Source organism: Anomalospiza imberbis, chromosome 1 (assembly GCF_031753505.1).
Source record: "Anomalospiza imberbis isolate Cuckoo-Finch-1a 21T00152 chromosome 1, ASM3175350v1, whole genome shotgun sequence".
Taxonomy (NCBI): Eukaryota; Metazoa; Chordata; class Aves; order Passeriformes; family Viduidae; genus Anomalospiza; species Anomalospiza imberbis.
This window is the reverse complement of record NC_089681.1, coordinates 26279998-26294776: the sequence shown is the minus strand read 5'-3', so window position 1 is coordinate 26294776 and position 14779 is coordinate 26279998. Positions and strand designations below refer to the sequence as shown.

The 14779-nt window shown below is 38.0% G+C and overlaps 1 protein-coding gene across 3 annotated transcripts in view; it reads right to left on the bottom strand.

Annotated features, from left to right (window-relative positions):
- MMP16 (matrix metallopeptidase 16) overlaps window positions 1-14557 on the bottom strand; it is a 168658-nt gene extending 154101 nt beyond the window's left edge. Inside the window, exon 1 of one of the 3 annotated variants that reach the window (XM_068185477.1) lies at window positions 14051-14557. In XM_068185477.1, the coding sequence (XP_068041578.1) occupies window positions 14051-14182 (132 nt within the window). In that variant the 5' untranslated portion in view covers window positions 14183-14557. The remainder of the gene's footprint in view (window positions 1-14050) is intronic. The other 2 variants (XM_068185498.1, XM_068185488.1) reach the window with 2 other exon arrangements.
- Window positions 14558-14779: the final 222 nt, after the last annotated feature.

Sequence of the window (14779 nt, the reverse complement as noted above, 5' to 3'; positions counted from 1 at the left end):
CAGTCAGCAACTAAGCAGTACTCTCTTGTTAAATTTCATATATCTCAATCAGAGTGAAAGAAAATAAAAGAACATAATAAAAAGGACCCAAATACATAAGATAATGGAGAATTTATACTATCTAAATACTAATCTAAAATATTCATTTGTATTATTTAAATACTAGCATCTAAATTAAACTCCTTAGTTGAAAAATTAATGTTAGTTTATGACTAAAAGTACATGTCACTACTGATATTGGTACTATGATATGATGCTTTTGAAGGTCTAATCCTAAACCTTGGCGACACCGGTCCTACCTCACTTACAACCCTATTTTTGTGTCTCATAGATGCTATAAAATAGCAAATCAGGAGTACAAAGTCACACAGTTTAAAAGCAGTAAAATCTGTGTTTTCCTGTTCCTACTGGAGAAATTGAAACACCTAAAAAAATAAAAGCTAAATTTCAGGAGAATCCAGTCCCTGCAGCTACTAAAAATTAGCATCTAAGTCCTAGAATCAAACAGGCATCTCCTGCTATAGTGATGCACAAGGTCAGCCAGTTAGCTACTGTTAAACAGTTTAAAGGTGTTATGCAAATTGTGTAATGTTAACAGTCACCATATAATGAAAAACAGTGTTTGTCAGCAGTTAGAAGTACTTTGACCTTATGAAGTGGCAGGTTTTAACAGGAGCAAAAATAGCATCAAATACAATTTTGAAGACAATCAAAACTGAAAAGAAGTATGAAGAAAGCAGTGTGGCTAGTGTTAGACATCTTCCATGTTAAACTGTTGGAAAGCTTCTTGCAGACTTGGCTTACTGTATAAAATGAAAATATTCTGTTTCTTCTTTAACTGTGAATTTCTCATCCTTGTTTCAAAAAGAAAAAAGAAGTGAACCCAAGAGCTCAAAAAGAAGACAACCAAAAATATTCTAAAAGCCTTTTTTTATGATTTTCAAACAAGTATGGTTGATTCCAGGGGCATTATTTACAGCACTGAATTTTTTCAGCATTGAATTAAATGTTGTTGGAAAAATTTTTCAGCATTGAATTAAATGTTGTTGGAAAAAAAAGAGAGTTTCACACACGGTGACTGAAAAGTGTAAACGACAAAAAGCAATGAAGCAGAAAACTGTATTAATGCAATATAGTCCACATTTTTGGTCTAACACAATAGCTATAGGGTTCTTAAGGTAGACACACTAAACATTACAGTCAATGGCTGTCAGTAGAGCTAACAGCCTCTCTGAAGTAGGAAATTACTGTTAGACAGACTATAGAACAAGGAAGGAATCCAGTCCATTATTGCTGATGAATAAGGTAAGCCCCACATGAAACAGATCCCATCTCAAGTTAACTTCTTCTCTACATGACCTCACTACTGTTCTTTTCAAAAAGTGCTTCAAGAATAACACCCCTCTAGTGATTCAAAACTTTCTTCTAACTACAAGATTCAGCTTATGCATAGATAGTGCATCTGCACTTCTTTTTGTTCTAATTTCATCCCTTATATATAGGCTAAGTATCTTAAATATTAAATAAACATTCATATAAAACATATATTATAATATATTTATATAAATTTCCAATCTGGAGAAGAGAAGGCTTCAGGGACCTTCTAGCAGCATTCTGATACATAAACGGGCCTACAAGAAATCTGGAGAGGGACTTTTGAGAAAAGTATGTTGTGACAGGACAAAGACTTTAAAATGAATAGAATTCAAAACTTTTGGTCCAAATTAAATTGACATCACCTCATCAGGAAGATCTTGCATGTAAAAAAATTCTCTAATATCTCGGTGGTCATGAAATGACATCTATGCAACTAATCAATGAAGAACAATGATTTTATCTTTATCTGACTGCTGGAATAAAATCTAAATTCTCTCAAAATCAGGAAAAATGATGGAATTATTCACAAAGGATGCAAAATGCTGTTTATCTCTAAATGAGCCTGTGAGTGCAAAATAAGAGTAGAGCTATATATTACAAAGGAAGCTCTTCTGGATTAAAAGATTGCAGATATGTCACTCTTTCTTCACAAATGCAGACTTAAAAATCCACAGCAGATCTAGTCTCCCTCTAATTACATGATAGCAGAAAGCTCATTTAAATAGTATATCAGGGAGCATACTCACAAATTTCAAATTTTGGATTTAAAAATTAAGCAAATAGCAAATTTATAAATACAAGCCGGGCAGTTACACTCTTAATCCGACAAAGGTAAAATTGCCATTTTGAAGACCTAAAGTAAGTAGTATAAATAAATCAAATGAAATGACATAGATATGATGAGATCTAAATTCTGGTATTAAGAGAAATGTAAATTTCTCTTGACTTAATCCCCATTTTGTTTTACATAACAAAAGTATTTGAAAACATGACATTCTTGAAGGTTGAGGGCTCTAAGCCAAAGAAATTATTAAAATGTCATTTTCATTTTTATCTTCTTGGGGACTGTCTATCAGGCAACAGACACTGTTTATTCTTCTAAAATATATTTTCTTATTACTTGCTTTTTATAAAAATGCTTAACATTCAGTTTTCTCCCCTCAAGCTGTTTAGATGTTTGTAAGTTTAGGATGGGAAGAAAGCCTTTAAAACCATTTAAGGTAAGGCACGAAATAATAGTCAGAAGCAGTAAATTTGTAAAATCTGCCGTAAGTGTTTGCTCTAAGTTAGGTAACATGCTTTACATGGATTTGAACAAGCTCAGGCCTAATCTCGTTACAGTTGAAGGCAAAACTGCTTGGTTACAGTACAGAAATGTTGTTCTTTAAATCCCTAACTAAATACTTAGAATATGTGAGATCCAAAGATGTGAGGTAGTGTCAACCTTTTACAGTAAAGGATATTTGTGTGCAGAGCATCAAAGTGACAGGGTAAAAATTGTAGTGACATAAGGATGGAGTTCTATTCTTGGTTTAGTCAGGAATACAGGTGTCTGGTGTGATCTGAGATGAACTACATTAACCAGGGGATGGGAGATATATCACTGGAATTTTTAGGAGGCCCATGATTTTCTAGAACAATATCTTGGGACCAAGCAAGTCAGACCATAGGGCCTAAACAGCACCAGGTCCCTACATAAGTGAAATGAATCCTACCACTGCAGAGGGAAAGGATTCAACCCCAAATCATGACATTGGAATGCCACTGTCTACCTGGGGGAGCCCCATAGATATAGGTCTCATCAGTCTCCACCATCATTTAAGATTAGAAACAGGTTAGTTACCTAAATAGGAGTGTCTAGAGTCATTTGAGGTAACTTAGAACACAGACACTGGCTTCCTGTTGCTAGCCTAAAGAGGAAACTTTTTTGGTCCCATGTTATTTCTGCCAGCCTTGGGCACATCTTGGCCAAGGGCACTTTAAGACGTACTCAATGCCCACATGTGAGCAACTTAATCACACTTCTGGTCAATACCAATAGGAGAGTTCAGAAAAATACTTCAAGTCACTCTGAAACAGTCATAAAGTGAACAGATGGTACAGGAACCTTGAGGAAAAAGATACAGTTTCCACTTCTATCATACTTAACGTCATCACAGCAAATCTTATTTACTTATTGTATCCTGTCCCCATTAATTTCTTAACATCTAAGGGTATGTGAGCAGTATGGCTAACTGTTAGTGCTGCCTAATATAAAATATTAAATGCATGGAGCAGTGCATCTATTATTGTATGTCATAAAAATCCACCAATACTCAAATACAAAAGGAGAAGCTTAGGTATTGTGATGAAAAAGAAACATGAATGTTTGTGGAACAATTTACTTGTTTAAGAGTACATTCACTCAAAAACAGAACATTTTTTAATGGTGCATTGTATGGGATTTACAATCTGATCCAAAATTTATTTATTTGTTAAGACATTTACATTTATTTCAAAAAATTTTGAGTATGTTTGGGTAACTAAAATTATCTTGTTCAAAATTTCATTCTGAAAGAGACTGTGATGCTCTCTATCTTCAGTTATCTAATGACATCCTTTACCTAATCCTAATAATGCTGTCTACCAAGTTTTGGTAATCATATTTTAAAAGACCAAAACAAAAACAAAACAAACAAACAAACAACAAACAAACAACAAACCAAAATCTAAAAAAAAAACCTAAAAAAACAACCACAAAAAATCAAAACCAGTGTTCAAACTGTTACAGACATGTCTTTCATCTTTTCTGCTCTGGTACTTTATTTTGAACACATTCACTTCTAGAACAATTATACAGATTATTAAATTGAAGTGCAGTATTTATATTTTATGGTAGTCCTCTACTACACTTTATGAAAAAAAGTGAAACAGTCCCAAGATAAAGGAATGATGAAGATATATTCCTGGCTCTTTTACATTGCTTTTCTTCTATTGCTCTTGACATGTATTGGAAAAGGCTGGAAACACTCTTCACTTAGTTCAATGCACATTTGTCTAAGTTACGTTACAAAGATGGATAAACTACATGATCCATATGAAGACTCATGATGGAAATGGACACACAACCTGGATCTTTAGACCCCCAGAAAAATGCCTCAGTCACATCCCTTTCCCTACATATTTGAAAACATATGCAATAGAAAAAGTACAAGACCTTCCCAAAGCTGGCCTTTCATGTACAAGTAATGAAGGACAGAAGTATCAGAGCTCGGCAGTTCATGAGCAACAAGAAAAACCAAACACTGCAACACTGTCCTGGGTTGGTTTGAGGTTTTTTTTAATTATTATTTCATTTTTCTAAATACATAGAAGCAATGAGAACAACAAAAAAAAAAAAGCCTCACATGCCAAGACCAAAATCATGCTGTACAGTTAACAATATATTTCTATTACTTCTCATAATAGTAATAATACATTTTATTGCATGAAAGATCATTTCTTTCACTTGCAATTAAACATAAACCACATCACAGACAGATACAATCTGTCAATTTCTCTGCAAAGACAGTGGGTCAAAGCAATTTCCTAGAAGAGCATCACACAACCAATGTCTGAGGTAAAAATATGACAGGATCATCACTTTCAGATCCACATGCCATACAAAGAGAAAGCAATTTCCTCTGTTGTAGTACACTTTGTAAATATCCACCAATACACTTAAATAAAGTAACTTCCTCCCCATTGAAAAGGAAGTTTGTTTTTCTATTTTACTATCTATGTTTCAAAGACATTGATAATTTTCTTTCTGCCCTTCAGCTGGTAATTTTCTAAGAAATTAAGTCTTCCCCTTGCCAACATCTATTTCACATCTGTAAGTGAATTTCTGATTACATCTCAGCAAAAATGAACAGTACCAATGAAATAAAACAACTTTTTCTCTATAGTATCATGAGAAAAAAATTACTAAAGACTAGATTTTCTGAGGTTAGCATTTCTTTTCAAATTATCTATACAGCTTTGAAACCACTTCAAATGTTTTGTAAAAGAGAAAAAACACACAATACAATCTTCATGCATTAAAAACACATCACATGAGACGGAAAATCTGATGAAAATTGATACAGATTTGTCTTACAGCAGTTACTTTTTTACCCCTAACTCTGTCATGATATGATGAGTACTTGTGAGTTAATACAATGAGAATCTCAAAGAAGAGGGCATCAATGTCAGAGGGACATTATTTCACATAATCGTAGAATGGGTCAGGTTAGAAGGTACCACAGTGGGTCATCAGGTCCAGCCTCCCTGCTCAACCAGGGTCATCCCAGAGCACGTGGCACAAGACTGTCTCCAGATGGTTCTTGGATATCTCCAGTGAGGGAGAAACCATACGCTGTTCCAGTGTGAGTAAAGAAGTTCTTCCTCATATTCATGCGGAACTTCCTGTGTTCCAGTTTCTGCCCATTGCCTGTTGTCCTACTGCTCAGCACCACTGGGCAGAGCCTGGCTCCAACCTCTTGACACCCTCCCTCCAGATACCGATAGATATTGATGGGATCTCCTCTCAGTCATCTTTTCTCAAGGCTGAACAGGCCCAGATCCCTCAGCCTGTCCTTGTAGGAGAGATATTCTTGTACTGAGGAGCCCTGAACTGGACATAGCTCTCCAGATGTAGCCTCACTACGGCTGAGTAGAGCAACAGGATCATCATCTCCCTCAACCTGCTGGCAATTCTCTGCCTGGCACCCCAGGATATCTTTGTCTTGGCCACAAGGACACACTCCTGGCTCATGGACAGCTTGTTGTCCACCAGGACTCCCAAGTTCTTCTCCACAGAGCTGTTTTCCAGCAGGTCACCCTCAGCCTGTACTGGTCCATGGGGTTGTTCCTCTCCCAGTGCAGGACCCTGCATTCTCCTTTGTTGAATTTCAGATAGTTCTTCTGTACCCATCTCTCCAGCCTGTCAGGGTCCTCCTGAAGGGCTGCACAGCACTCTGAGGTATCAGCCACTCCTCCCAGCTTTGCATCATCAGAGAACTTGCTGAGGAGGCCTCTGCCCCTTCATCCAAGTCATTGATGAATAGGTTAAACAATACTGGGCCTAGTATTGAACCTTGTGGGGACACCACCCATGACAGGCCTCTAACTAGACCCTGTGCCACTGATTACAGCCCTCTGGGATCTGCTGTTCAGCCAGTTCTCAAACCACCTCTCTGTCCACTCACCCAGTCCACACTTCCCGACTTTGCCTGTGAGGATGCTGAGCGAGACAGCTTTGAAAGCCTTGTTGAAGTTGAGGTAGATAATATCCACTGCTCTCCCCCTCATCTGCCCAGGCAGTTGTATCATTATAGAAGGTAAGAAGGCTGGTCAAGCATGACTTACCCTTAGTAAATCCATGCTGACTACTGCTGATAACATTCTTATCATCCATGTGAATAGAGATGCCCTCCTTAACAAAGCACTGAGCCAACCAGAATAGAGGCTATCCTACCAAGTGGTAGCAGTAGAGACATAAATCTTCTTCCACCCTGGCCACACAATGTAGAGATGCTCTTTTAAGATGCAGACTTAAGGAATTTTCTTCAATATTCTTTACAAAGACATTTTCTACAAATACTCCATAATCTGACAGTCTCATTCCACATCGCTATTCCACACAACGGTCAATCCTGATATGATTCATAATGAATTAATAAAGAGAGCAAAATATTTTCATCCACAGTCACAAAGCAATTATTGAATAATACACTTTATGCTTTTTCCAAAATGCAATAAAAACTGCTGTTGTTCTACAGAGAGAAAGCATCAAGTGACTTTAATGTTCTTATTGCTTCACCTGCACATCTCCTAGCACAGCAGTTTTAACTTTAAAATGTAAAAACCTTTTCCAATCACTGGGTTCAAGCTTCAGTACTTGAGATTGGATTGCCTAATATTAAGCTCTGAAATCAACAGGACATAAGTTTCCTAGCACTCTGAAGCCTTGATCTTGAAATTAACAGGAGTTTCTAAACATGGCAAAAATACCCGGACAAGCCTCTAAGTCAATTATGTACTGTAATACCTCAAAAGTATGCTAGAAACATTACTATTACAACTGAACTCTTCAGCTGGTATAAACTAGATGTCAATAAGCAAAGAAACATTGTACCAACAGTTTTGGTTAATAAGTAAAAACTACAGAAATAATTTTTTTCTTTATCTGTAATTTATGTCAAATTTAATTCATCACAGAAATAAGTGTTGCCACTTAATTGCTCTTAGTCTACAGCAAAGATGCTTACAATGGATGATGATAAGCAGGAACATGAATGAACAGTTGCCAGGCAACCAATAAATAAAGGTTCCAAATAGCATGACCTCTCTTTAAAGGATAAAGGTCTAATCATAATTATTTTTCAAATCCATTTCAGTGCCAGCTAAAATCATATTTGCAGCACTAATCCTGGCCTTCCTCATACAGAATGAAATGAAATCTGTCATTTGACATATCACAGATAACAAATTAAACAGACTCAACCTGCTCCTTCAGATTATGTTCAACAGTGCATTTTGAGGATGGCAAAAAGGTTAGACAATAAACTGGAATCTGAAACAAAGAGCTGAGATTTAAGCAATTTAAATAGGGTAATTAAAATAATTTTCTTAAAGTTACACTGTTTTCTAAGGATCTTCAAACAGTATCAATACAAAATCCTCCAATGTTTAACATCATAAAATGATCATTCCATAAAGTACAAGGATGAGACAGATTTTAAAATACTAAAAACATGTGCAGTTTGAAATGCTTTAAAATGTATATAATACCACATTCTATCTTTATAAACTCTTACAACACAGTCTTGCTGAGTGCATAAGCAGAGCTGAGGTGCCTAGAGCAAGCACTGACCTTTTAGACGGATTCGAATAAAACTGACAAAGAGCAGCATAAATCTTAAACCAGTTAAAGAACACAGTATAACAACTTTGAAGAAACAATGAATGGTTATGCAGGAGTTTTACACTATGCCTTCCAAATAATGGAATGGGAAAGCTTGGGTTTGTTCAAGGTTTACTGGTGGGCCAATAAATATAGTATTAATTTTAGTAAGCTCTCATGTCAGAAAACATTAGGAATATATGTTTTTGTAGTTTTATCTTGCACTACATAAGGTGATTACATAAATCTGTTTAACCATTTTACTTCTTTTCTTTAGTAGAATTGAGATTCACTAATAGCTGTGATGCTTAAACACTAAACTGGCAAATATTTACAACAAGTAAACAAGCTGAACTACAATAAGAAGCAAATTACTATGTCAGCAGTGAAGCCATAAGAACAGGCACCATCCTTCCAACCTGTCTTTGAAAAAAATACAGGCAACAGAATCCATGAACTTTCCTGCAATATCAGTAGCACAAAATAATCTCACACTTTACAGTAGAAAATGCACTCTAACAACTAAGTATTTCTTCACATGTATTTCTTTGTATCAAATGAGAGCGAGTTCATTATATAGTAGGTATTCCTCTTCTTTGACAGAAAAGTATTTTGTTGCCTTCCACCAGACACATAATTTTCCAATTATTTTCCTTATCTAGATATATCTGCTCACCAGAAACATTTATAGGAGCTTTTTATTGTATCCGTATTTCATAAATAAGCAAACAAGAAATACACCACGTTATATCTGTATTTTCCTTGACTAATATTTTGCCCACTAATCATCTTCATCACTGATTCAGTAACTGCTCTCAATCTTTCTAACAATTTCAGTTTGAACTCCTTGTTCTAACAAAAGTCCAGTTAATTTAATTTAATTTCATCCTATGCAACAGTGAGATTCAGAATTTAAGTAATTGAGAACCATGCACACTGACTGTAACTTAAACAATGCAGAAGATGCTCTAAATTCCTGTTAGGACACATGGCACTATTGATACCAAAACCACATTAATTGCTTTCCCATGTTTTCAGCTTGCATTTTAATGAACTATAAAAGAATTGTGTTGTGCCTATAAACCTCACAACCAAGACCACTAGTTTGAAAGTGTGTAAAGGTGCTTTGGAGGATTTATTCCCCTGACAAATGTTTATTCCTTTTCAGATGCCAGCTGAAGAATGAAACTGGTCTGGTTTTAAGCCTAAAAGACTAAGAGCTTATGGAATAAAAGGTCATGCCTTATCACTTAGCAGAAGCTGGAGGCTAATTGTGAGGTTTATTAACAATGAAAACAAAGAGGTTCTCAGAAACTTACTACCATGGAGGAAATTGATGTTATTTTTCTGAAGTTTGGATCCCACTGTGATTTGTTCCACAACATGCAATTTAACTATCCCGCTTTTGAAAATGGGAGATGACTGTATTGTTTTACAGATCTGCTCACACTAAAATACGAGTAATTTTAAGACCTCCCCTAGGGATTCAAGTTTATACATTTAGCAACAGAAGGAGGAAAACAGCATAACTGCCAGCTTGAGGAGAGAGATGATGAGGCATGCTTTCTCTCTAGTGTTTCCCACATTACAGATACAGTCAATGAAACTAGGTGCAATTCTAAAAACACTTTCTCGACATGGCTTAGGCAGATACTCATGTGAGTAAAAGTAAGCAGTTTTATGTTCTGGAGATCAATCATATTCTAGATGCATGCTGATCCTGTCTTCTGATCAAGATATTTTTCTTTCAATAACAATTTTTCCCATAACAAAATGGTAACATTTGCTTTGATTTTTTTAAATATTGGATATTTAATAGGTAATTAAATACAAACATACTTATTACTCAAGTTCATACAAAAAATAATGGATGACATTGGGAGATAAATTTGCAGAACAATACCAGCTCAAACAGTGCAATACTGTTTGGTTTAGGAAAGCAAATATATATATGGATACACACTAGATGTATATATAGATACTTGTCAAGACCAACTGTAGACACTCAGTAACACACAAAGGAGTTGTCTTTGAGCCACACAAAATATTATTACTATAGTGAGGAGCCCAGTAGGGGAAAGAAGGTAGTTTGTTGCTCTATCACTTTTTAATAACAATTAGCTTTTATCCGTTTGATTCAGTTTTATATTTGGAATGTTCTTTTCATAACCATTATTCCATTCAATATCTCATTGATGGACATCTTCCCCTGCTAGTGTACAGAAATAGTTGAAAATAGCAGCAAAATTCAACATTGATGACATAGTCTTTCACTAATGTACTTAATGAAGTTACTGTTTTGAACCAATAGTTCAGCTCTAAAAGAGGGAGCTAAGAATGTAGTCCTTAGTTTTTCTCATGATGTCAGAAACAAAGTCTCACAAAAAAGCTACTGATAATCATTGATCTTTGAAAATTACTGCTAAAACCTCCCTTCACATATGACTAAGTGATTCCTAAATTTCATAATGATTTCTTAACCTATCAGTTACAAACATCTCTCATGAAGCTTTAGCACAAAACTCTCACAAAGTGCAAGCGTGCCCCTCTCATGTACCATACTCCCATGATCTCAATCCTATTTGCTGTGTCTATTACATGAAATACTGTATACATTAATACATTTCAGGATAGACAGCTGAATTCAGCAATCACTGGAAGCTTGAAGAATTCCTCCATTCAGTTGTTTGGGTAAAAGAAATTTTACAGAGGGACAAACAAATTACAAGGAACAGAAATGTTCATAGAAGCTTGTAAATTTCATCTTTGTGTTTTACTTTTAAAAGGAAACATTATTGTTTAATATCTTTGAGCTACAGCAGTATCTCTTAAGAATTGCCTTGGCTCACATCAATGAAACAAACAAACCAAAAAATTCAACAAGACTGCACAGATTTTACTAATCAATCAGGAAAGTAGATTAAACAAGACAGAACAAGAGGAAATAAATCATCTACATATTTTATAATGCTCAACAGGTATTATCTGTATTTTATTTAAAGACAAGAAAGAATGAAAAGTAAATCTGCTTTCCAACCATCCTAAGCAATTTTTTTCAGCGACATTTCATTCAACTATATGTACACTACTTCTTTCCTGAAGCCTACTTTGCGTATTTATTCTTATTGTCATAAGAAGTCTTTGTTACAGTTTCACAGTTTACTCTGATGTACAAATGCTTTATGCACTTGTGCTGACATGCAGAGTTTTACAGCACAATACATACTTGCTGTTGCCAAGTCCTTTGCCTCAAATTTCCCATGCTTTTAGCCTTTGCTGTTCCCAGCAAAAAGAAAATTGAATTTTCAGCACTATCCAAACAATGTGAACATGGCAATGGCTGTTCTGGGGCAAATGTGAAGTTCATTTAGGCCAGGACCATGTCACTAGCAGTGGTCAAAGGCAGTGACCTAGGAAAGAGCCCCATACTAGGACAACTCTCAAATAATACAGCAATCCCCCAGAATACTCTTCAGCAATGTGTGGCTCAAAGACTTAAATATGAAAAGACTGGAAGTATACCAACAATATATTAACATTTTTTGTTTTCAGAAGGGCTGGAAAGAAGAGCAGAAGATGACATACTTCAAAAAGGAGAAATATGTGCCCTCAGCACACATACAGGCCACTTCATTCTACCCATTTCTTGCTCCTGATATTGCCTTTACCCTCAAAATGTGCTGTTTTCCATATGGAAGAGGTGGCAAAAATGAAAGTGTTTCCCTTCTTTCCTCAGAAAACCTCCTCCTGACTGGAGATGGCCTCCTGTTCATATTCCACTTGACTAAACCAATCTTTTTCTCTTCCCACACTAGCTCCATCTGCTGCCCGACTCTCCAGCAGAGCCAGATGCCAGCAAAGCAGACTGCTGTGGGAGGAGAAAGTTCTGTCGCTGGAATTTTATCCCTATACTCTGCAGGGGGCCAGCCTGTGAAGCATGGGGAGGATACAGAGAGCAACTTCCTCCCTTCCATGATCCTTCCCCTGCTCATCAGTAAAGAAGGCAGCTGAGGACATGAGCAGAAAGATAAAACACCAATATGTGCTCTTAAATATTCAGCTTTAATATTCATATAGCAGAAGTCTCACAGTTGTACTCCAAACTTGAGCATAGTACACACCAGATAAACATGTGAGAAGACATGAGTCCTGCTCCAAAACCTTACAATCCAACAGAAGCAGAGATGCACATTTGTGATAAGGATCAAATGAGTGACTAGAGCACAGAGAAAAAAGACTCAGATTTATAATCAGGAGAGATTTTAATGATAGAGTAAAAAGACAATACTTTCTGGAGAGATGGAAGTCAAAGAAAGAATCAATGTATGAGAGTTGTTAAGCTGAGAAAATTGCAAAGGAAACTGCCTGTAGAGAAGGAAAGAGTAGGATGAAAACAGACTTAGCGAAAGAAAATGTGGGTTCTCTATACACTTGTGATCTTGCATGAAACAGAGGGAGAAGACATACAGGTAAGAACTTTAGATAAACAGTCTAGTAACAGAGGAGGATCTACATGAGCAATCTTGTCAGAGAAAGGATCAAGAATATGTGTCACTGAGTGAGAACAAGAGCTCACATAAAATAAGCAAGTGTGCATATGTGTGAGACAGGGACACAGATTTCATTTTTCTGGGAGAAAGAATCATGGGAACCCAGGAGACTAAAGAGACTATAAAACAAAAAAGGCTGGTGTATGGGTGCAACAGAAAGTTTTGAGTGGGATTGGCAGGACTGAAGAAAGTGAAGGTACAGAGTGACCTAACAGAATACCAGAATTATGTATAAGAATCTGAAAGAGTACATATAAATTACAGAGACAAACCAAGAAAAATCAATAAGTTGAATTGACAAGGAAAAGAAGAAGGAAATAGACACATCACATTGCAGTAGAGTAAATGATCACAGCAGGATCATTGAGTGACAGGATGGAGAAAAAGGAGGAAAGAACATAAGCAAAGATGATAAAAGTCAGTAAAGAAAAATTAGTTAAGTGAAAGCACTATGTAAAAACTCCTAATGGGAAAACTGGGTGTGTAGACAAAGGTGATTGGAAATGGATGGTCACTGTAAGTGTAAACTCCTAGGGTTTGCCCATCTTGGTATCCCCACATTTTAATCTTCATTTTTTCTCGGAAAAATACTGTTTCCTTATCCTCCACACCCTCTAACTTCCGAACTGTAGGTGCACTTTTATGTCATTTGTTTCACTATTTCTAGTGGCAACTCTTTTTTTACGTCTACATGGGAAAAATATCTTATTTTTTTCAGATACTCTACCACAAAGAAACGTGCCAAAAATCTCAAGTTTCCTTCCTCTTGTCCCCATAACACTCTTTCATTCATTCTTCTTCGGAAAAAAAAAACCAAAGCAAAGCAAAAAAGGCTGGGGAAACTCAGCAATACAGTAGTATCTTAAGTCCAAGACATTCAGCGAACCTTTCCTGAGCTGCATGTACATACTGTGCCCCAGGTTTCCTCCGTGCCCGGGTGAGGGTTTCCCGTCTCCCGCGGGCTGCGCTCCAGCGCCCGGCATCGCGCTGCCGGGATAACGGGATCTCCGGCTGAAACGCATCCATCAGGCGGGGCAGCGCGGGGAGGGGAGCTAGCTACCGGCTGCTGGAAGGAAAGCCTACACATACGTATGCCCTGGCTGCTGGAAGACATGGCTGGCTGGCTATTTGATTTGATTTGAGGGACATAAAAAAAGGGAAGGGAGGAAAGGGAGAGGGGGAAGCACACACGCTCGCACACGCATCCGGCAGATCTTACCTCCACATTGAAATACTGCTCCGCTTTGCACACTGTAGCACATAAAATCCAAATGAAGGTTTGCAAGAAAAACACCCTGGATTGAGACACGAAATCCAACCGGCTTCCAGTGCTGGATGCGAGTACGATCATAGTGAACTGTGCTTCAGCGGGTGGAAGACCTCTCTTTCTCTCTCTTTGCCTTAAACAAATGCACAAAACAAACCAGCCTCCCCCGGGTCGGTGAAGAGCCCGTAGCGCAGGTTCACCCACAGCCGGGGAGGAGGAGGAAGAGGAGGAGGAGGAGCAGACACTTCACAGCACAGGCGGCGGCGCGACAGGGTCAGCTCTCGCTCATCCTCACCACCAGCCCCGTAAAGAGGGAATGTGGCGTCCGAGTACAGTCGCTGCTCCTGCACGACTCCTCTCTGCCCAGCAGCAGCAGCCTCCTCCCCGTGTCCTCCCTCCGCTCCCGCCTCCTCCGCCTCCTCCACCTCTCCTCCTCCTCTCCTGCCTCCTCCCCTTCAGCCTCCGCCTCCTCCCGGGGAAGGCGGCGCGGCTCGGCTCGGCTCGGCCCGGCCCGGCCCGGCCCAGCTCCCTGCCCTGCCTTGCCCTACCTCGCCCTACCTCGCCTCGCCACCCGCCGCTCCTCTCCACTTCAGAATGTTCAGCCGAAACCTTCATGTCCCCGCCCCGTAGGCGGCCTAAGGGCGACGGCCCCACCAGGCGGCCCCGGCGCGCCAGCGCCGC